Source organism: Pteropus vampyrus, unplaced genomic scaffold (genome assembly GCF_000151845.1).
Source record: "Pteropus vampyrus isolate Shadow unplaced genomic scaffold, Pvam_2.0 Scaffold543, whole genome shotgun sequence".
Taxonomy (NCBI): Eukaryota; Metazoa; Chordata; class Mammalia; order Chiroptera; family Pteropodidae; genus Pteropus; species Pteropus vampyrus.
Window position 1 is genome coordinate 719,813 of NW_011889324.1, and position 23,988 is coordinate 743,800.

Consider the following 23,988-nt stretch of genomic DNA (forward strand, 5'->3'; position numbering starts at 1 on the left):
TTGAATGGCAGACAGAGGAGTTGTTTTGGAATAAAGTAGGAAAGCCTTGTAGATTTGTGTATTTGAGGAGTGACAAGGGTACAGGGATGGAGGAGGAAAGGCTAAAATAAAAACATTCGAATTCTACATTCTTCCTGGCTTCAATCTCCAGTGTTAGTTTAGGATTACCAACTCATTCCATCTCAGCAAACTGAGCTTGTCACCTTACTTGAGCTCCATGTTGAGTATAGGTTCCTAAGAAGTCCCAAGAAGTTCTGCAACATATAATCTGGTGGAGAACCTTATGCCAGTAGGAAAGCCCCAACCAATCAACGGTATGTGTGAGGTCTTCTCAGATAGTGTTGACCTGCCTTGTGAAACAGAAAGGAGGAAGAATAAGTCTTCTAGCCCAGCTGGTAGCACAGGTGCAGACCAAGATGGGGCAACTGCTTTAAAGGCAACAAACTTTAGAAGTTGTTAAGTCCTTGAGTCAGGCCTGAGGCAAGGAGGCAGCAATTGCAGAGATCTTAAAAGCCAGTTCAACAAGACTAAGTATTTCTCAAGGCCACCATTTTGGTGGCTGCTACTTGGACACTCCTCACATAGATTTACTGCGATAACCTCCTGCAGCAAAAGGATATTGGCACAGGCTCTGCTACATTTATATTACTACCAGGAGGCAGATGTTTTCTCTTTTTCTCTGGGGTTTAGAGTTATGCAAATGAGGGTGTGAAAAAAGCTTCGTGAGGTAGGGGAGTATTTCTCTTAAGAATCTAGGCAATTTTCAGAGCTCTTTAAGACATCCCTCTCAGTTTTTACTAATAGCTCTCTTGGCTCTTCTCGAGTCTATTTAGAATTTGGTACCTCTTCGCCATCTCCCAGCCAAAGACCTGAAAGTTCATTGCAAAGTTCCTATCCTGGTCTAATTTTGCAAGTGGAGAAGTCAAGGCATGATATGAGTTTTCAGTGTCTGCCGGCTGACTTTGAGTTTTGACCACTCCTCCACCCCCATCCTTTTCTATTTTCTCTCTGATGCATATTGTCTGACCTGGAATGGAAACTGTGGCCCAGTCGCCTCCCAGGTCTTCCCCCGACCCCATCGTGATATTATCTGGAGGGCAATAGGACCTAGGGAGGTTCAACCCTGAGGCCCAGAGAGACATACCTGCCTAACCGCGTGGGTTGAGCGACTGTAAGAGCTAGTCAGTTATGGAAGGCGGGGTAGAAGCGGGCGTCTGCTGCTTTTGGAGAAAAGGAAAGCTGTGTGGCTCAACCAGAGTCCGGGAGTCGTGCTGAGAAGTACTTCTGAAGATTGGCCCAAGCCCCTCACTGAGCATCCCACCCTGGAACTCGAAGTCTGGTTTTGTTTGGTCCCAGCTGTCCCCTCACTCCCCGCCCCCCCCATTGGTGAAATGCGGGCCAGGCTGGACGCCGGCAGCAGATGGCACCCAAGTTTGCCGACATCTGCTCAGCTAGGTTGGCGGCCCCCATGTCGTGCTTCTCGCTAGAAAAGTTTCTCCGTGGTAAAGAAGCCCCTCTAGCTTCCTCTTAATCCTGTAACGCGCGCGCGCGCGCTTTGCTTCTCTCCCCTGAGACTGCGCTGGGAGACAGGATTTCGGCTTTGCTCCTGCCTCCCGCCGCGGCAGCCTTGGGGGCGGAGCTTGGGGATTCCTTGGAGCCATCCTGTGAACACTCGATTCAGTGCAGGTCCTGACAGAGCGCCGGGGGAGTCGGCGAGCAGAAGAGCAGGCAAGCTAATAGCCAGAGCCTAACAATAGCTACAGGACTTAGCTACTGAACTGAATTCCCGAAGGGACACTCAGGCTGCGCCCCCTCTTCTGGCCTGGCGCAGTTCTGGGCTGATTTGAGAGGGCATACTGGTCAGGACTCTTCAAGAGGAGCTGCTGAGTGTCGGTGTCCCAACAGAGTGGCTACCCTCCACCCACCTCGGCCTAGGGGGCTGCGAAAAGAGGAGCCGCCACGAAAACAACTTCCCATGGCCCTTCAGGTGCCTGGAATTGGACACCGGGCTGGGAACAAAAATCCTTGCTTTTGCCTTGTCCAATTTTCACACCACGTATATTGACAATTGGAATCCTGGGCCAATCAAGGGTCGCATTCAAAGTGGTACTTCTGGGATCTCCATCCCAGACTCCAACAAGTCTAATTTGAGAGTAGAAGAGAGGAGCCTCCAGCTCTAACTACTAGATCTCCCATCTGGAATTGGACTTGACAGCTCTCCTCACCAGTACTTGGACTGCAGTGGCTACAGGGTTCTCTTGGGATGTGGGGGTGGGAGGTGCTCTGAAGACCAAACCAAGACAATCAACAATGGACCGAGTTTATGAAATTCCGGAGGAACCAAACGCGGATCCGATTTCATCCCTGGAGGAAGATGTCATCCGTGGGGCCAACCCCCGATTTACCTTTCCGTTTGGCATCCTTTTCTCCACCTTTTTGTACTGTGGGGAGGCTGCATCTGCCTTGTACATGGTTAGAGTCTATCGAAAGAATAGTGAAACCTACTGGATGACATACACCTTTTCCTTCTTTATGTTTTCATCCATTATGGTCCAGTTGACACTCATTTTTGTCCACAGAGATCTAGCCAAAGATAAGCCACTATCATTGTTTATGCATCTAATCCTCTTGGGACCTGTTATCAGGTGAGCAACTTTTTAATCTCTTCCCTTCTCTACCCTCCTACCCCTGCCACACTTGTGCAGAGAAAGATGAAGCCAATATTTACAAGACTGATACTGTGCCTCTAACTGATTCTCCCATTCCCTCCCACTCTTGGCTTTCCTGCCTACCATCCAAAAAATTTAAAATTTTAAAAGCCACCATGATGAACACCTGGCACGTACCTATGTTTCAAAACTATGTATGGTACCATTGATATGACTTCATTAGACAATGTTTGCTATCTGGATTTGGGTTGTGAAAATTGGTATGGGACCAATTGACGTGGTCACCTTGTGCACACAGACCATAGCTTAAGAGTGTGTTATTTTGACAGCCTTTTAGATGCTCTGTAAATTGGCTGAAATTTTCTTCTACCCATCTCCTATTCAGTTTCTTTACCCTGAGCTGCTTGGGGTGGTGCCACTGCCATTTTTAAGTTCCAGAGTAATTTAACATCTGGAAAATATTTTAAGTCATCTGTGGTTATCTGGGACCCCAACCCATTGCAGTTCATTTTTCTGTCAGTTCAACAATCTCCTGTTTACCTCTTTTTATCTTTCTGCAGTAAAAGTACATGGTTAGAAGGGGGCAAAGGAATATACTCCATTTGTTCATCTGGATGCTATAGCACGATGTAATATTATCAAGCCTTTCCATTCAGGTTGCCTTGAAGTGACAAGAATGTGCCTTATCCCAGGGAGATAGGCATCTGTGTCAGCAGTCTCATCTAGACACTGTGGGATTTTCCAGGTAGGGAGATATTGCAAAACTTGTGAGATCATGAGAAAGGAATGGACCAAGTTTGTCTTGATTGCAAGAGCGACAGAAACCTGCAGTTAGCTGAGGAATATAGGTCAGAGTGTTGATGTCGTAATTGCAATGGGAGGATATTTCATCCTTATAGAAATAAACACAGTCTGAAACTGATTAAGATGGGACTCTCCCTTTAATTTTTTAAAAATCAATATATGTTTAAATGGGGAGGAACTGATTAGACTCCATCAGAGAAAAATATAGGATATCAATAGAAACGGTGGCCTGGAATTCGGGAGGCCTGGAATCTAGTCCTGCTCCTGCCATTGACTAGTTGTATGGCCTTAGTGAAATCTCTGAAGGTGCCTTGGGCTGCAGTTCTTTCACGTGTAAATTAAATGGGTTGGCTGTGTTAGATCATGGATCTCAAATGCTTACAGAGGCTAAGCAGGTATCATAAATGAGCTATGTGGGCCGAGTATGAGGAAAAACAGGAGCTTCATGTATGATGAGAAATGAAAATAAAGTTTCAATGTTAGAGAAATGATGATGAGTAGTGAAGACTCTGGCAATCTGGAGTCCACATGATCTGCCTAAAGGAGGCAGCCACTCTATAGCTCCCGCCCATTATTTCTCTGCTGTAATTCAGACTCAGTATTGCCAGATCACCCAACTTTCCAGGAGAATCTCTCAAGATAGGATTTTATATGAACTGTCACGATTTAAAAATTTGGCAACTGACTACTTAAATAAAAACATGGTAAGGGCCAAACAAACCACAGCTGTTGATCAGTTGTGACTCAGCTGGCCTATGTGCAACCTTTGGTCTAGGTAATCTTAAAAGGTCCTTTCCAGTTCTCAATCTTTGAAGCTGTAAAAGGAAGACCTCATCTTGAACTTGGAATTAAGAAATTTAGAGATGGCACTTAGAGGAGCATGGAAACCATTCTTTCCCTTTTCAAATGCAATAATATATTGAATGAATAGATCATGTACTTTCAAGATGCAAATTTCAGCAAGTACCTCCCCAGCACCCAGTTTTGACTTCCCTGTTTGCTTTGTGGCTTCTCAAGCCATTTTTGATTTGGGCGCTCCGTATGGAGTGTTGAGTACTGTATTTCATTTTTGTCATTTAGTTTCCCCTAGAAATGATCGGAAAGCACATATAACTTCAATCAGCTAGCCCCACAGCAGGGAAAAATAATTAATAGCTCATGAATTATATCCTCGATATGCTTATTTTCAAGGCAAATTACATTTTAGCTAGGTAGGAACTTGATTAGCGCTATTAGGCACATGAAAGTGTTTAGAGGGCCTGGCTTCCTTATACGAAATGCAAAGATACTTCTGGGAATTACAATATACTCTAATTTACTGAAGCTTTTAAAAAAGGCAAACACCCTTACTTAAACCAGTAAATAGCCTTAAGAATAGAAGCATAAACAATGCTTCATGCCACCATTTCCACCAATATTTTATTCAGCAGTAACCTTAATGGGCTTGGGTTATTATGCATTTTCCCTGAATAGGAAGAGAATGTTGTTTTTCTCTTTTATGTTCTCTCCTTTCATCTTTTTCTCTCCTGGGTTTTCAAGTTTGTCCCTAGAAAGTGGATGTTTCAATCTATACGCTTCAGACTGGCACACATACACCAGTCTCAAAGACATCCTGTGGAGAATGGCAGCCAGCATGTGTTCCTCTCAGGCGCCAAAGGCCTAAAGAGCATGTAAATCTCTGAGCTTGTCTTATGTCTATTTTTCTGTTAAATTACACTGCCATTTTTATTACCATCTTCTCCCATCATTTCTCACCCTGTATGCTTCCTTCTCATTCTTTCATTTACTCAGCAAATATTGATCAAATACCCACTATATGATAACGACTGTAGGCAAGATAAATATAACCCATGCTCTCAGTCTGTCAGGAAAGATGGCTTAATTTTCACCACAACTGTTCTTACTTATCATAAGAAATAGTCTACAGTTTCTATTCATTTCAGGGTGAATGGAGGAAGTGGTAACTCAGGTGTTCCAAAACAAGATGTTCTAGTTTCTACTATTTATCATATCAGAACTGCTAAACACTTCTGATTTATATGAGGGAGATGGGAGGGGTACAGCAGGAAATGTGGTCTTATCATGATTTCATGAGTGGTAGATTCTCATAAGGATGTTTTCCTGTTTGTAAATAATGAACAGAGTTTAAAAGGCTCTTGTCTCCAAACAGATCAAGAGACCGTGAAAGCAACCTTTAGAGTGATCTTTTGAGGTCCTCTAGGTATATAGTATATTTGGTTCTGAGCTGTCAAATCTTTTAAACACCTTTGTTGCTAAGTGGCTTTTCCTCGTATATGAGGGGTTTTTTTTCCCAAGACTTTTTGGCTGAGGCAGTCATAGTTGCAGGCTTTGTCTTGAAAAATCAGAACTCAAAAACCCTGATTATGGAGCTAAGTGCTTTCACTAAGGAATGCTTTACTTCAGGATCTGAAGTGTTATGAAAACCAGGGCCTTTTGGATCCTCATTATTTTCTCTCGACATATTATTTACTCCATACCTTTGTGTTCAAGGCACTTTTCTACCACAGGCCTATTCTTAAAGGGACAAAACAATTCTTTAAGTCTTCAAATAAACACTTCTGAAATGGTGTTCTTAGGTTGGTCGATGACTGACAGAAAAAAAAAAAAAAGATTTACATTCAAGTAACTTGTAGAAGGCATGAGCATCTCTTTGACTCATGAGAAATGAGTAGAACAGGAGAGAAGGAATGGCAAAAAGCACCACCTCCCCAAGTTATTTTCCCCCCTCACTACAACCTCCCTTCCTAGGACAGCTTTAGTTAAGTTCCCATGATGCTTTACTTCTGCAGATGTTTGGAGGCCATGATTAAGTACCTAACATTGTGGAAGAAAGAAGGGCAGGAGGAGCCCTATGTCAGCCTCACCCGAAAGAAGATGCTAATAAATGGCGAGGAGGTGCTGATAGAATGGGAGGTGGGCCATTCCATCCGGACCCTGGCTATGCACCGCAATGCCTACAAACGTATGTCACAGATCCAGGCCTTCTTGGGCTCAGTGCCCCAGCTGACCTATCAGCTCTATGTGACCCTGATCTCTGCAGAGGTCCCCCTGGGTAGAGGTGAGTGGGATCAGAATTGGGGAGGGCTCCACTTAAGGGTTTTAGAAATCTAGATTTGAGCTGTCCAATACACTGGCCACCAGCTTCATGTGGCTATTTACATTAAAAAGAAAAATGAAATTAAAAATTTATTTCCTCAATCATACTAGCTACATTTCAAGTGTTCAATAGCTACTTTGGCTAGTGGTCACATATTGAACAGCACAGATATAACAGAACATTTTCATTACTGCAGAAAGTTCTGGACAGCACTGGTACATAGTCAAAGAACTTGGGGATCCAGATCTCAGACCTGACAGATTTCTTAAACTGGGGTAAGCTATTTAGACTAAAAATGCCACATATAAACTCTGTCTGGTCCCAGAAAAAGCTAGTAATACCAGCAGTTAGTAGGACATTTTTTCCTAGCCCAGAGTATTTAAATTATTCTGAAGGTTTGTTTGGTTGGTTGGTAGGGATGACCATCTTCAAATAAGAGGTTCCCAAATATTACCAATCATGAGAAAACATATTACCGGATGAAAGCTCCTTTTTAAAATTACATTTCCTACTCAGACCTGAAGCAATCTGAATGTGGGGATGCCAAGAATCTGTATTTTTTTAATGTACCGAGTCAATTCTGGTCAGCCACATTTGGTAACCAGTGATTTAACCACTTCTCCCAACTCCAGTGGGAAGACAGAATAGGGGTGTGGAATGAATACTGATTAAAATCAGGCCTGGTCCTAGTTCTGACCATCTCTCTGATCTTTGGAAGAAGTTACCAAAGAGGTCACTGTCTTAATTTCCCGCTTATAAAAGAGATATCATAAAATGACTAAGACCTCGAGAAGAGGATGAAATGTGAGTCAGTGTTTTCAAAGTCGAAATAAAGTACTATTAATGAGTTTTAACAGCCTGAAGTTAGCTTCATCTGCTTGGGCTGGAGCTTGTACAGCTGTGGGTACAGTTTTGGACCGTTTCCTCTTTATCGGGTGCTTACCCTGCTTGGGAAACCCCCTTGTCACAAATAAATGTGAAGAAATTTGCCCGCTTTTCTATTTTTCTCCACAAAGAATTGTTCATGAAGTTGTCTTGAAGCTTTTCACATACCTAGAGTGGAAAATAGCGTGAAGAGAAAAATCTCTGGAAATGATGATGCTTTTCCTCCTGAGAAATTTGAGGGTCATCAAACCATTTAATTAAAATGTGTATATATTACAAATATAATACATAAACAAACCAATTGACTTACACATAATTGTATATGTACAGAAAATTTCCGGAAATGTATGCAAGAAACAGTGTACCACTGGGGAGTGAAAATGAATCATCCAACTGTTACTTTTTACTTTATACTCTTCTGTGTGGTTTGAAATTCTTATCATGATCACGTTTTATTATATTTGGCTCTAATTTTTTAATTATAAAAATCAGATACAGTTATGATAAAAATTCAAAACCATATAGAAAAGAGAGAGAGAGAGAGACAGAGACAGAGAGTGTGTGTGTGTGTGTGTGTGTGTGTAAAGTAAGAAATGTAATCTTACTCCTCAAAGGTAATCTCTGTTAATCATTCAGTATATAGCCTTTCAGATTTCTTTTACTATGTGTAAATATAAACATATATACTATATATATGTATATATATATTTTTGCCAATAACATCAACAAATGAACAAACGATTATAGAATATTTCAAAAGTATGCTATATATCTTTCTTCAACAATTATTTATACATATATATAATAATGATATATAATATCTATTTCCTTTATATGAATTGGACCATTATTTCTTATCTCCCTAATTTTGTATTGTAGGATTAAAGATTGTTTTTAATTTTTCCATGCAAAAAGTTTTTTCTAATTATAGACTATGCTCCAGTAAACATCTGTGTACTGGAATGAGACTGTAGGATAAATTCTGAGCAGTAGAATTGCTGAGAGAAAGGATATGCCTATTTAGAATTTTATCAGTACTGCCAAATGGCCCTCCCTAAAAGTTGTATGAATTTATATTCAACAGTTTATGAATGTGCCTGTTTCTTTATAAACTAAGTATTGTTAGTCTGTATAATTATAAAATAACTGATTGTTTTAATAATTTGCTTTTGTTATTATGAAGCAAACTTAGCATCTTTTCATGTTTGGTTATTGTGTTCTTTAAATTGCTTATTTATAAGTATTATTCACTTTTTTAGTGGGTTTATCTTTTTTATTAATTTTTAGGAATTATTTACTTATTCTGGCTATTAACTCTGCTGTGGATAAGTATGTATATGTACGTTTTTATAATGTTTTGTGTGTGCACATACACATTTTAAATGTGCATATACATGTCATACATGTAACAGATGTGCAGCATACAATGTGTAGATACACAGTATACTTGTAGTATCTTCTGGCATTCTGAAGTATTAACTTTTTATGTATTCAAATGCTTTATTGCTTTTAGAACTTGAACCTTTTTTGAAACAAAGGCCTTTCACAGCTCATATCTGATAGAGCAAATTTAGCCTGATCTTCCAAATAGATGAATTTCCAATTTGTCAATTCACCAACCAAAAAACAGAACAAAGCAAAAAATAATAACAACAAGAGTAATGACATTTCTTTGAGACTGTGATCGAGATTGCATTAAATTATTTTGGAGGGAATTTACATCTTTACAGGATCAATCAATTTCATATTGGAAGATAATACATCTCTCAATTTCATTAAATACTTTTAAAGAACTTTATTGAGGTGTGATTGACAAACAAAAGCCTCTATCTATTTAATGTATATAACTTGATGAGTTTGGAGATAAGTGTACCTCCATGAAAACTCACCATAATCTATGTCATGAGTGTACAAGATCTGGAGCAAGACAACTAAACTATTCTTGCTAAAGGACTTGGACGTTTTTGTAAGGCTTATTTCTAGGTGTTTATCAGTTTTTAAATCACCTGATTTCCAAAATGTCAGAGTAGTGCCTAAGTAAAGTAAATGCACCTACTACACTTTTGGAAATAGAGGGTGATAAAAATGATGGTGATGATGATAGGAGCTAGCAGATACCATTTACTATCCAGGCATTTCCCTAAGCCCTTTACATTTAAATTTTTCATTTAATCTTCACAACAACCCTATGAGATAATGATTATTATCCCTATTTTACAAATGAAGAAACAGAACACTGAGAGGCTAAGCAAGTTTTCCAAAGTCTCGTAAGTAATAGGTAGCAAGATTGGGTTGGAATCCAGGATATCTGCCTTTAGAGCCTGCATTTCTAACCATATTACTATGCAAAGGATATAAAGGAAACTTTCTTTAAGGCCTTGTTTTCAATTCTTCAGTGATTTCTCCTATTAAAAACTTTCTGACAATACCGTCTCTTTTAAGGTTTTGTAAACAACTTTTTGGTTTAATTTTCCTCCTATCTTCTCCTTGCTATCCCTTTTCTAATCTTTTTTTTTTTCTCTTGGAGGCCATGTGGATCAGCATAGATGAGCAAATTCACTAGCAGCATTATGATCTCTTATGGCATGAGTCTATTTGTAGGGAGACAGATGGAAGGTGTTTTTACATTTATTGGAATCATCAGGCTTTCCTCTTTTTATTACACTACTATCAATAAATGAGTTCTAATGTAAGAGAAAGCATTACCACACTTGGATAGATGTATGTAAGCTCTGATGTTCCCAACCCTACAAGAAACATCGACTCTTAAGGATGGAACTGAAAGTGGTTTATAAAACTAAAAGTATATCAAATCATTATGTTGCACACCTTAAACTAATACAATGCCATATGTCAATTACATCTCAAAACTGGAAAAATAAATAAATAAAAATAAGATTAAGAGTAGACACTTTAAGAGTCTCCCACTCCAGTCTTTGAGATTCCAATACTCTTTGAGCTGAAAAAGATCTAATAAACAAAGCTGTGCTTCCTTTTGGATTTCCATGGGGAGGCCTTCACTTTTCTTGAAGATTAAATTGATATCTCCATGGCTCTAGTTCTCTGGATGCAGTAAGTTCCAGTGGTTTTTCTTTTTTTTAGATGAGTATCCCTCAGACTTCTCATTCTCCTTGAGAGCACTAGATTTTTTCTTAGTGATCGGTATCCTTTGATATAAAGGAAGAAAAGAAAAAGGCCATGGTGCGATCTACAGTTGAGACTTGGTATAGCAGGTTAGGGAGCATCCTGACCCTTCAGGGCCCCTACTCTAACTGTTAATATAGTGGTTATGGGCTAGGAAAATGAGTTTTTATATTTTTAAACCACTCTGCAGGAAGTTTGGTGATTCCTAAAGTATACCAAAGTGTTGGGATGATGAATTGCCATTGCTGATGATTAATACAAGCAACTCTAGAGTATCTCAGTGAACTGGGGAAACTGAGGTGCATAGATAGCGAGTGTCACAAGCTTCCACACAACTAAACCAAGGACTTCTAATCATAGATATTTTGTGCTGCCTCTCTAAACTCAGAATTATTCATTAATTCCACAAACATTTATTGAGCACTTATTATATTCTGTGCAGTGTGTTAGACTCTGGGGATACAGCAGTAAACAAAATAGACATAGTCCCTTCTGCCCTTATGGAATTTCCTGTATATATTTTGACACATTCTAGAAGCACACACAAACAAGATTAGTTCCTTGAAGAAGATACATATCAAGGAAGGGACTTCTATATCCAAAGGCATTCTCTGTGAACCTCCTAAGACTGGATTTTTTTCAGATAAGAGTTCTTTTTGCCTCTTTCATTGTTTGCTTAGAAGCCTGTTTCATCAGGTAGATGCTGTCCTATCTCTTTGTATGTGATCTTCTTGTGTAAGTGACCTCTAAATGCTAGTTTTGAGACCCACTCATTTTTTAACAGTTCATTGTGTATGTTTATATGATTATTAAAGTATTACAGTATATATTCATCATGGGGCATTTAGAAAATTGAGAAATTAAAGATTTTAAAAACTGATATAATCCCTGTCATGAAAAAAATAGTTTATTTCTTTCTATTTTTGTGCATGCTATTTGTTTATATAGCTGTGTTCATATATGAGTTTGCTCTTAATTGGGGCCCTCAATTCTCACCTATCATCTCTCTGGACCTCTGGGTCAGAATACAAGCTTCACCAACATTGAATGCCTGTTTTTTGTTTCTTGTTTTTTTTTTTTTCTTCTTACAGTTGTGCTAATGGTCTTTTCCCTGATATCTGTCACGTATGGGGCTACCCTCTGCAATATGTTGGCTATCCAGATCAAGTACGATGAATACAAGATTCGCCTTGGGCCACTAGAAGTCCTCTGCATCACCATCTGGCGGACGTTGGAGATTACTTCCCGCCTCCTCATTCTGGTGCTTTTCTCAGCCACCTTGAAACTGAAGGCTGTGCCTTTTTTATTGCTCAACTTTCTGATCATCCTCTTTGAGCCCTGGGTTAAATTCTGGAGGAGTGGTGCCCAGATGCCCAATAATATTGAGAAAAATTTCAGCCGAGTTGGCACCCTGGTGGTGCTGATTTCTGTTACCGTCCTTTATGCTGGCATCAATTTCTCTTGCTGGTCAGCTTTGCAGTTGAAGTTGGCAGACAGGGACCTTGTTGAAAAAGGTCAGAACTGGGGACATATGGGCCTGCACTATAGTGTGAGATTGGTAGAGAATGTGATCATGGTCTTGGTTTTTAAGTTCTTTGGAGTGAAAGTGTTACTGAATTACTGTCATTCCTTGATTGCCCTGCAGCTCATTATTGCTTACCTAGTTTCCATTGGGTTCATGCTCCTTTTTTTCCAGTACTTGCATCCATTGCGCTCACTCTTCACCCACAATGTAGTGGACTACCTCCACTGTGTCTGCTGCCACTGGCACCCTCGGGGCAGGGTTGAGAACTTGGAGCCATCCTTTGATGTTGAAGCAAGGCAAAGCATTGTCTAATTCTGTCTTCTAGGTATTTGGAGATGGGTTGGGGGTGGCCAAGAGCAGCTGTGAAATTGAAAGAGAGAATGAGGCTTTTGGGTGAGTACTCACCTGGACATTTTCTTGAGTTTTCTAGTAAGCCTATCAGAAGAAAGAGAAGCCCCCAAATGGGTTTTATTTTATTAAGATTGATTGCTATGTTTGGACACCATGGTAGCCACCATATACCCAGAAGGGTCAGAGATACCATTTACATTCCTCCCACCTACGTCATCTGTCTGCCTGCCCTACAGGATAACATACTTTAGGCTCTCTGTGATCCTCTAGCTCTGCTCATTTGCTTGAGGCATTACTGAGCTTTTCTCATGCTGAGCTGAAGCCAGAATCTCACCAGAAAGTATCCTAATTGATCAGAGAATGTGACGACTTACTAGCTATGGATACTCCCCAGAATATAGTCTAACTAATGTGGAACCTATAACTGTAAGCGTGGCTGGGGTCTTTTAATTCCAAAAAGAAGAAAACCTCCACTAATAAAAGAGCTTCTCCCCAGATCAGTTACCTCCCCATTAGGATTTTACTAGTGATTATTCATCAAGGACCTGTCTTTTCAGTGGCCCTTACTAGGCACACTCTGAGGAGGGAGTGCAGAGTAAGATTCCTTCAGGGCATATGCCGCAATGAGCTTTTCTCAGGGACCTGCATGGGCCTCCATTTTGTCCAGTGGAGTGGTTGAGTAAAACCTCTCACTTTGTGCCTCATTATATGGGATTCTCTCCAACCCAGCTTTTCTGTGTTTTTGGAGTTTTGCTACTTGATATGGGCCTCAGAGAAGCCGAACTGTAATTAAAAAATGTTTCTAATATGTGGAAGAAATGAAGATTTCATTGTGTCTTCTACTGATCTGAAAAATTATGTTTTTTTTAAGGGAGAGAGAAGGCAATAGTAGCTGGGGCATCACCTTCATGCTTAGGGTTAGGATGGTGGCTAACATTTTAAGGTAGAGTGAAGGCAGAGGAGGGAAACCAGATCACATTAAATCATCAGTACTGGTTTCTGACGCAGAATTTTATTTTCGAATTAGGACCATATGTTTATCATTCCCACACCCACAATGGATGAATGTAGGTCTCCCTTTCTTATGTATCTCAATGTTTACATCTCAGTTGAGTATTTCATTGAGAATGTCAGCTAAGGTAACTAAGGAATTAAGGTTACTATGGCCACTGCCTATTGGGACTGAGAATCACAGCATTTACCTAACTAATGTTTGCCCCTCACAGACCAGGTTGGTGAGAAGAACTCATTGGTATTGTGTAACAGTACCATAATTTCTGTGAGGAATTGTGAACAGTGACCCAAGGCTTCTCATCCCCATCCAATTTTGCTCTTGGAATTGTGCTGAGGATTTATCTTTAGCCATTTCCAGTCCTCTTATCCAGTATCAGGACATATTGCAGGAACTCCTCTTTCTAAGTAGCAAGGCTATTAGCCAGAATTGTCTTATTACCTGGCATATCTAATATGGTTTTCTAATCTTCAACCACTATATTTGGGCCTAAAGGATTGGATGCCACATAATTTGAGGGAGACTGGAGGGACTTGCTTTGGAGCATTGGAGATTTCTTTTTTCAACCCAACTCCCTTGTTACATCTTTCATGATGAAGAAGAGACTTAGGTTTTTATAAAAAGCTCACACTGCTATCTTTTGACTATATTATTCAAGGTGAATTTGAAAGAAAGAATCTGTCAGACATCTAGAAGAAGACACTGCCTCTTTGGAATTCAAGCAAGAATTTCTCTCCATTAAAAGCAAAAGCAGTGTGGAACTATAATTTGCTCTATAAAAGCCACGTGAATCAGCTACTTAAGGGGCGGATGCTATGGAAACATAGAAAGAGACACACAGTAAGCAAGGCAGGCTAATTAGAGCTAAAATGGAGATACACAGAGCAGAAAAACATGTCTTGGTACTGGACCAGGCATATTTTCCCCACGTATCCTCTCCAGCCTTAGTGACTCAATATCCCGGGAATGCAGGAAGTTTAGAGCAAGGGGTGTGGAGCAGCTTCTGACCTGAAAAACCTGCTGCCCTTACCCAAGGAGAAGAGACTCTAGTGATACATTATGCAAATGAACCTTCAGAACTTCCTATAGGCTGTGGCCTTTCTGTTCCACAGCAATCTTCTAGATACGTAGAATTAAAAGGAATTGTGGACTATGGTGGCTAGGTAGGGGAAGTGCCTCCTTCCGTATGCCAACACTTTTAATTGACTATTCTTTTTACCCTTTGAAATCTTAAAGCAATACAAGGTACTTGTGAAGAAGGGAGTCTGACTGAGTGGGAGAAGAGGCAGAGATGGGGCCAGCAAATTGGTCTCAGAAGAGGAAGGCAGAACCATGAAGTTGAAGGAAAGGAGACAGGCCACCATAACAACAGTTTTTCTCATATTATTGGAAATTCAGTAGGCTAAGTATGGGCAAATGAACATGATAGAAAATGTATTAAATAAACTAATTGTCAATTTTGTTTTCTCCACAAATGCTTTAAAGACTATGAGAAAATAACCATGAGGCACTGTAGGAGAATTAAATAATAGCTAGTGTTAATGAACACTTACTATATGTCTGGCATGGTATTTTATATGCATTATTTCATTCAATTTTCAAAACAACCCTTATCCCCTATTTTGCAGATAAAGATTCTAAGGCATAGAAAAGTAAAGTGACCTGCCCAAGGTCACAGCTAGTGTGAGAGCCAGGATTTAGTCTTAGGTGCTCAGGTTCCAGAGCTTACATTCTTAATCATGATACAAGCCTCTAAGTCCTCTTAGGTCCTTTGTGAAATCAGTTTAATATGTTAGTGATTTCAGGAATATTTTCTGAGCTATTGCTTGGTTCATATCAAATACTTAAAGGGATACATATCACAAATGAGATATGAGAACTATTGGGGTTCATATCACAAATACTTAATAAAGGGATACCACTCAACTTACTCTAGAGAGAGAAGAGTTAAATCCTAAAAGGCCTGGGGTGAAAAGCCCAGTGTGTGTTCACATGTACTTGTAGGTTATTCCTGGGAGTGGGAGTGGGGGTGGGGTGTGGGAGAATGCTAGAGGGAACCATTTCCCTTTTAGTTTCAGGATTTTGCCTCCTATACTTAAACATACATCTTCCAGACTCTGGTCATGGGAATAAAACTGAAAGGAGAAAGTTCCACTCAGGTTTGTATGAATTCTTTCCCCAGGAACAACCAATCAGAGCAGGGCAATGCTGAAGCGTATTCTCTTATACTTTTGCCAACACTGCCCTCATTCTCACTGAGAAGCTTATTCCTAGTTCTTAGAACAGTTCATAGAATGTGGATGGCGAAGAATATTACCCCCTCTCCAAGCTGTCACAGTCCTGAGAACCTAGGTCAACTTTCAGTGCTCTTTCAGTTAACCACCTCAAGAGTGTACCTCACAAGGTCATGGTCTTTAGCATTACAGAGTAGATTTTGCTATTTCCCAGTGTGGGGGTGGGTGGGCAGCTGTAGAGTAGGGTACTCACTAGGATATCTCATCTAAACCCATGGAGCTCTGTCTCTGAGAAGTCCTTTAGTATAAAATCAGTTGACTCTGGATCCTCCAAAATATTTACCTACCCAGAGCTGGGAATCCTCATTCCCTGAAGTGTTTGCTATTGGGCTTTCTTGCTATCTTCAGGGGACACATATACCCATAATTTTATGCCTTTCCTCCTGAAGGACTGGTGCCATCAATCACACACTTTAGACATTAGAGCCTCTGGGGTTCTTAGTGGAAGTTATGAGCCTTGACAACAAAACATAGTATGTGACACTGGGAGGTAGCAAGGCCAAATTATGTGAGATATGAGAACTATGTGTGAAAAGAACACACCTCTGTGTATGGAAATATCTGAATAGTACTGCGTAATATTTAAGGCACACTTACATACATTAACTCTGTTACTACTGTATCATTGTTAGGAGAAGTCCTCCGAGTTGTATATGTGGATTTACATTGTTCTAACCTTCAATTTATTGAACAATTATTAGATTCTTATTTTGTGCCAGGAAAACCTATGTGAATATCTCAAAGTGATTTATAGATGCTGAAAGAATCAAAAGTAAATCCCAAATAGCTAGTATAAGTGACATTGGAGATAAACAGGCACTCATGTATTACTGGTATGAGAGAAAAATATTAGCACAAAATTTTGGAAGGCAATTTGTCAGTCTTCATCAAAATTAATTGTCTCAGATTTTTAACCTCTAGGGAATTTTCCTCTGGAAGCATAGCTACAGTTGTGCAAAGAAGTATATATAGAATGTTTATTGCAGCATTTTGTAATTGAGAACTTGCTAACACTTAAATTATCATCTATATGGAATTGATTAAATTCTGGCAATTCCATAATTGGAATACTATTAAGCCATTAAGAAAAATGGGGTAGATGTGTACAGCATGTGTGGAGTGAAAAGACAGGTAGAAAAATCAGGTTAGAGAAAAAAAAATGCATAGGATGAGGTTGTAAAGAATTACTCAAAATTTGGGGGGGAAAAGGGTGTAATAGGAAGAATAATGTCCCCCTCCAAAAGGTCTCCCACATCCTAATCTCAAAATCTGAGTATATTATGTTACATGGCAAGGGAAAATTAAGCGGGGAGGGGGAATTGAGGTTGCTAACCAGTTGACCTTGAAATGGGGAGTTACACTGGATTATCCAGGTATGCTAGATATAATCATTAACGTCCTACAAGAGAGAAGGTGATGTAAGAATGGAGGCAGAGATGACTTGGGATGTTACACTGTTGGCTTTAAACATGGAGGAAGGGACCACAAACAGAAATACAGCTCTAGAAGCTATAAAAAGCAAGGAAATATATTCTCCCGTAGAGCCTCCAGAAAAAGCAAGGCCTGTGAACACCATGATTTTGGCTCAGTGAAACTAGTTTTGGATTTCTGATCTCCAAAACTATAAGAAATATGTTTTTTAACCACCTAGTTTGTGATAATTTATTATAGCAGCACTAGGAAACTAATACAGAGGAGAAAGATGATTACTTAATGCTTTAATGTCTTAAGAGCATTTTCTAACAGGCATGTCTGAGTGTCATCTGACTCTCTAGGTCTAGAGAATTGTAATTTAGCACAATTGATTAGGGTCCAGTTTTACAATTCTGTAAAACTGCTAAGATGCAATGAATTTTTTTTCCACTTAAAGAAGACACCGTGACTTTGGTTCTTATTGCCCTATATGATTTTAATCAACTATGACTTTAACTTAGCAATATTATCTTAGCATTTCTTTGTTTTTTTTTTAACTGACTATAAAATACCAGTTTTCATAGCCTCTTGAGTTAATTTTGCCACCCTGCTTGTTTCCTCCTTCATGGATTAAAATTAAACTTTGACACATGCTCACTCTGTATGAAACTTTTATAAAAAAAAATTGAAAATAATACTTTAACAATGATCCCAGTTTTGTAAAAACAAAACAAAACAATATGATGATGGTGGGGGGCCTGAAGAAAAGTGTTCCAAACTATAGCAGTACTCTGGTTGGGGAGGTTGGAGAGATTATTGGATTTTTTTCTGTGTTAAGTAGTTTTCGATATTTAAATTTTGTATAACTACATGATATTTGTTATCAGAAAAATATATTACTTCAAAAAGTAAATATATGTAGGAAAAAACACTGTATAAAAAATAAGACTAGCAATGACTTATTTGCTAGATGAATTGAACTAGTAGATCACAGTAACAGAGGCTAATCCATACAAGCAGCCAGCCTGGGCCCATGCTTCAGACTTCCCTAAAATTTCTCAAAAGTCCACAAACCCCAAACAAGCAATAACTAGCTCACAGAACCACAAAAAGCAGCATCTGGTCTCTGTGTGACCGTACCTCTTGCCAAGCGGCCCCAAGTCCAGCGCTAGTGGTAGCCAGCCTCGGTTCACATCATAACCCCTCCCAGGCACCTCCAGTCAGGCATAGGCAGCTACCAGCTGCAGATCACTTTTGTAGCTCCTACCAGGTGGCCCCTGGCTGGACACAGGCAGCAGCCCACCTTGGCCTGTACTGGAGACCCTCCTCAAAGGCCCCAGAACAAATATACCTGGTGACCAGCTTCAGATCACACCACAGCACCACTCAATTAGTGCCCAAAGGGTTGACATTACAGGCACCAGAACCCCACTCAAGTGAATCTTGCTCTGTGAGGTCAGCCCCCACACAGCACCTTGTTCACTGTAATCACAACCAATCCTCACAGTGAGTCAGCCTTAGGGTCAGTCCTACCCATGATGTGCCAACAGCAGTCAAGGCCCAACTACAACAGGAGGGCACCCTGAGGAACCCAGTTTAGATGACCAGGGAGACTGTGCCACTGGGCCCCACAGGATACCTATTACAAAAGGACACTGCCAAGACTGGAACATGTAGAAGATCTACCTAATACATAGAAACAAACACAGGGAGGCAGACAAAATGAGACATACATGTCCCAAATGAAAAAAAAAATGACAAAACTATAGAAAAAGAACTAAACAAAGTGAAGACAAGCAATCAACCAGATGCAGAGTTCAAAACACTGGTTATAAAGGTGCTCAGTGAACTTAGGGAAGAGTAGATGATCTCTGTGAAAACTTCAACAAAGAGCTAGTAAGCATAAAGAAGGGCACAGAAACCATAAAAAATAACCAGTCAGAAATGAAAACTACAATAACTGAAATGAAGAATACATTAGATGGAATCAATAGCAGATCAGATGAAGCAATTTGGAAGACAACGTAGTGGAAAACACTCAATTAGAATAGCAAAAAGAAAAAAAAGAATTTCAAAAATGAGAAATAGTTTAAGGGACCTCTGGTACAACATTCAGATCATAGAGATACCAGAATGAGAAGAAAGAGCAAGGGATTGAAAACTTATTTGAAGAAATAATGATGGAAAACTTCCCTAACTTGGTGAAGGAAACGGACATACAAGTCCAGGAAGTGCAGAGAGTCCCAAACAAGTCAAACCAAAGCAGGCCCACACCAAGACACATTATAATTAAAATGACAAATGTTAAAGACAAAGAGAAAATCCTAAAAGTAGCAAGAAAAAGGAGATAGTTACAAGGGAGCTCCCATAAGACTGACAGTTGCTTTCTCAATAAAAACTCTGCAGTCCAGAAGGGATTGGCAAAAAATATTCAAAGTGATGAACTACAAAGACTTTCAACCAAGATTATGCAGCAAGGCTATCATTTAGAATGAAAGAAGAAGAGATAAAGAGCTTCCCAGACAAGAAAAAGTTGAAGGACTTCATCACCACCAAACCGGTATTACAAGAAATGTTAAAGGGACTTCTTGAAGAACAGAAAACTTCAAAAATATGTGTAAGAAAGTATCACAAAGAAAAAAATGTTCAGACAAAGGCAAACATAATAAAAGCAGTGGGTCAACCAACTATAAAGCTAATACAAAGGTTAAAGGGCAAAAGTAGTAAGATTATGTGTAATTAAACAATAAATTAAGGAATACACACAAACACACAAAAGAAAAAATAATGACTAAAACAAATGTGGAAAGTGTGAGTAAAAATTGTAGTGATTTTAGGGTGCATTTGAACTTAAGTGACTATGAACTTAAAATAGACTGCTATAGACATAGCTTGGTATATATGAAGCACATGGTAACTACAAAGCAAAAATCTACAAGAGATATACAAGAAATAAAGAGAAAAGAATCTAAATGCAACACTACAGAAAGTCATTAACATACAAGAGGAGAGCAAGAGAATAAGAAAGGAACAGAAAAGTATAAAAATAATAAGAAAATTAATAAAATGGTAATAACTACATACCTATCAGTAATTACTTTAACTGTAAATGGATTAAGTGCTCCAATCAAAAGATGAATGGATAAAGAAGTTGTGGTTTATATATGTAATGGCATATTACTCGGCCATAAAAGAAGGAATTCTTACCATTTGTGATGACCTAGAGGGTGTTATGCTAAGTGAATTAAGTCAGAAAGAGAAAGACAAGTACCATATGTTTTCTCTCATATGTGGAATCTAAAGAACAAATAAATGAACAAACAGAACAGAAACAAATTCATAGGTATAGAGAATAAACTGGTGATTGCTCTGCTTCTCTTGTTTACCACCCTCTGCCTGCCTTATTAACTCTCCAATTCAGTATTCCCTACTGGATTGGCTTGCTTGCCAATGAAACATTCCTCCTGCCAACCTCAGCTCCAGGTACCCACACCTGCTAATGAAGCTCCCTTGTCTTCCAGCCAGGAGAGTGAGATTGAATAGGCATAGCCAGACCAGAAAACTAGAATGTCCCTGAGAATGGCATGGAAGAATCATGCCATTGATTCTTCTAGGGGGCCAAGTCAGGAATTCAGTGCCAACGCAGAAAAGCCAGAAGTTATTTAATTGATAATGAAGTCGAAGCTGGGGTTTGAAAGATGGAGAGGCAAATAACGGCAAATCTAAAGTCTACAGGTATAAGCTGTCCTGGAAACCAGGAGGGTGTTGGGTACTAAGACAAGAACAGAAGGAATGTGAATGCTTGTCACTAAGTGAATATTTCTGAGTGGGGCTTGGGATTTTATTGCATAACATTGGAGCCTGCTTCTGCTTGGGCTTTCCCTGTAATACTTGGCAGTATCAGGCAATGACATAAGCAAAGTGCTATGGGAGCACTGAGGAAAGAGATTGAATTCTGACTGAGGAACTGAGGTCTGCAGAGGATGCGATATTTGAACTCAGGCTTGAAGGATAAGTAAGGTTGCTATTGGTGGTGGCTGGGAGTGCATTTTAGCAGAGGGAACATTACAAGTAAAGACAGAGGTGTCAGGGTCCATGACATATATGTTCACTGAACAGCAAGTAGTTACAGTGTTTTTGGAATATAGTGTGCATTAGGGATGAGGCTCAGTGATAAATGAGGTTATAAAGATAGACTTGGAGGTGAGGGTACCGTGGAGGGCTTTGCAAATGTTAGCGAAGAGTCCTGAATTTGAACCTGTAGGCAATGGGGCTTTTTAAAAAATTATAGAAAAATTGACATTCTGGAGTAATGTATAGTTCCATGGTTTTTAACACATTTATAGATTTGTGTAACCACCACTACAATCCCAATATGAATTTTTTTGTACTACCTCTTTATAGTCACACCTTCCCCACACCCCAAACCCCTGGTAACCACATATCTCTTTTTTTGTCCCTATAGTTTTGTTTTTTGAGACTGTCATACAAATGACTCATACAGTATTATAACCTCTTACACTGAAGATTTCTGAGCAGACGAATGACATAGGTCTATTTCAGGAAAATCGCTTTGGTGTTTGTGTGAAGAAAGGATTAGATGAGAGTAAAACTAGAAGCCAAGACACCAGCTGCAAGTGTTCAAACCAGAGATGACCATTTCTTTGGCACATATGGTAGACATTCATTAAAAGGCTGATTGTAGTTAATGAAACAGCTGTGGGAAGAAGATGAAATTCAACTAAGTAATGTTTATATAATGTTTTGATATACTTTAGCATGATTACTCAAAGGATATAATAATACACACAGGCAAAAGAAAGACTAACCGAAAGCCAGGCCAGAAACGAACATACTACAGAATAGTCCAAATTTCATTTTTTAAAAAAGACATTGTATATATAGTCATAGAAAAATGTCTGTAAGGTGTATAAATACACATCAAGATCTCAATTTGTTAATGCTTCATGGTGGGCCTAGAGGTGACAATTTTCTTCTTTATGATATTCTACATTTCCCAAAGCCCTGTTTTCTTTCGCCCTTCTCCCCCTCTCCTGCCCTGATGCCTTGAAAATAGGTAGAATATTTCCTATATACGGACTACACTTTTTGTTTCTTTGCATGCTTCATTTTTTTGTCATTGTTGAAAACTGGATATTTTTAATATTATAAATTGAAATTCTAGAACCCAGATTCCTCCTTCTCCACAGGATTTGTTGTTACTGCTTGTGAATTGTTGTTTGTTTAGTGACTTTTCCAAACTATTTGTTTAAAGTCTGTATTCTCTCATGTGTGGCTACTGATGTCTGTGTTTCATTATCTTAGTGATTAGCTAGTGTTTTAACAGAGCTTTCCTTTAAATGCCTGGAGGCCCCCCTCCAAAAACAGTAAAGAAAAAAAAAGAGAAAAAAGTAATATTCTCCCAGACTTTGTAGATTGGCTCTTTTGGGGGGTGGTCCTTCGGTGCTTAGCCAGGCCATTTACAATTGTATTTCAACGTCTGCTTCCTGCTTGCCTGGAGTCTGAAGATCAGCTAGTGGTGAAAGGTCAGGATCCTCTCAGGCCTTTCAGATCATGTGTTCAGCTGCATATGTATGCCTTGATTTCTTGGTATACGCAGGAACCTTTTAAAGCCCTATTTCTTCATGTATCTCATTTCCTAAACTCTTTTCCAATGTTTTTCAGTCTACTTATTGCTTGTCCCAAATGATATTTTTTGCTGCAGGCTGCAATGACCAATACCTTTGACTTGAAATGCTTTCAGCAAACACCATCCAATAAACTCCCTCAGCCCTTGGAACACTTGAAGTTGGGCAAAACAAGCAAGCTCTTGTGACCTCTCTTTAGGGAACCACCAGACAGGTCAAAGTACACATGCCTGATTCTTTGAGAATAAGGTCTATGTTTTTTTCCTCTGACACAACCAACCTGCACCAGGAATGTGGGCAGCCATCTTCACAGGTGCCGCCAATCTGGAGAATGGAAAGCAGGCAATTTAAAATTCCAAAAATCCTCTCACTGCAATTAAGCTTTCTCTTGATTCATATAAGTTTTTAACCAGGATCCAGAGTTCCTGGAAAGTTAATTCTGACAGTTTGACAGCTTATTAGTTGCTTTTTTGTGGAGGGACAGAGCCCTGGAATTACCTACTTCACCATTTTTGGTGACTTTGATTTTTTAATTTTTTTTTGTAAGGATAGCAATGCCACTTCTAAGCTCTTAATATGCCTGAACTAAAGCCAGATGTCCATTCATTATTGTTGTTGTTTATTTTTAATTAGATATATTAGGGTGAAATTGGTTAATAAAATTATGTAGGTTTCAAGTGTACAATTCAATAATATTGCACTGTGTTCACCACCCAAAGTCAAATCTTTCATCACCATATAGCTGACTCCCTTTTCTCTTATCTATCTCCCCCACCCCTTTTATGCACAAATTGCCTCATCATTGGCCAGTGGAATCCCCTTCAAAATGGTTCTTTGCCCTTTTGACAGAATTTTAGTAATCTATGATGGCTTCCTTGCTTTCTGCTACAGGAGATCTCCAGCTCATCTTGTATATTTACTGACTCAGACCTGGATAGCCATTTATACAAAGGACTGTTTCCTTTAGGTGGGAAATGCTATTTAAAGACCAAAGCCTGGGTGCTAAGGTTATTTGTTGCTGTTGAGTTGTCATTGCTCCTGGGTTGTTCAGTAGATAGAGCTAGGAAAAACATTTTTAAAAAGGAAAAAATAGCAGGGCGAAAAAAATATGACGTAGATAATAGA

At 39.3% G+C, this 23,988-nt stretch overlaps 2 protein-coding genes across 6 annotated transcripts in view; both read left to right on the forward strand.

The window, feature by feature from the left end:
- The window catches only part of XKRX (XK related, X-linked), a 123,997-nt gene extending 106,080 nt beyond the window's left edge, over window positions 1-17,917 (forward strand). For 3 of the 5 annotated variants that reach the window (XM_023525255.1, XM_023525256.1, XM_023525257.1), the window contains 2 exons: window positions 6,284-6,552; window positions 11,712-17,917. In XM_023525255.1, coding sequence (XP_023381023.1) covers window positions 6,284-6,552; window positions 11,712-12,457 — 1,015 coding nt within the window. In that variant the 3' untranslated portion in view covers window positions 12,458-17,917. Of the gene's footprint in view, window positions 1-1,676; window positions 2,646-6,283; window positions 6,553-11,711 lie in introns of those variants that run through there. The other 2 variants (XM_011383814.2, XM_023525258.1) reach the window with 2 other exon arrangements.
- NOX1 (NADPH oxidase 1) overlaps window positions 1-23,988 on the forward strand; it is a 175,768-nt gene that overhangs the window by 110,471 nt on the left and 41,309 nt on the right. The gene's annotated exons all lie outside the window — the stretch shown is intronic.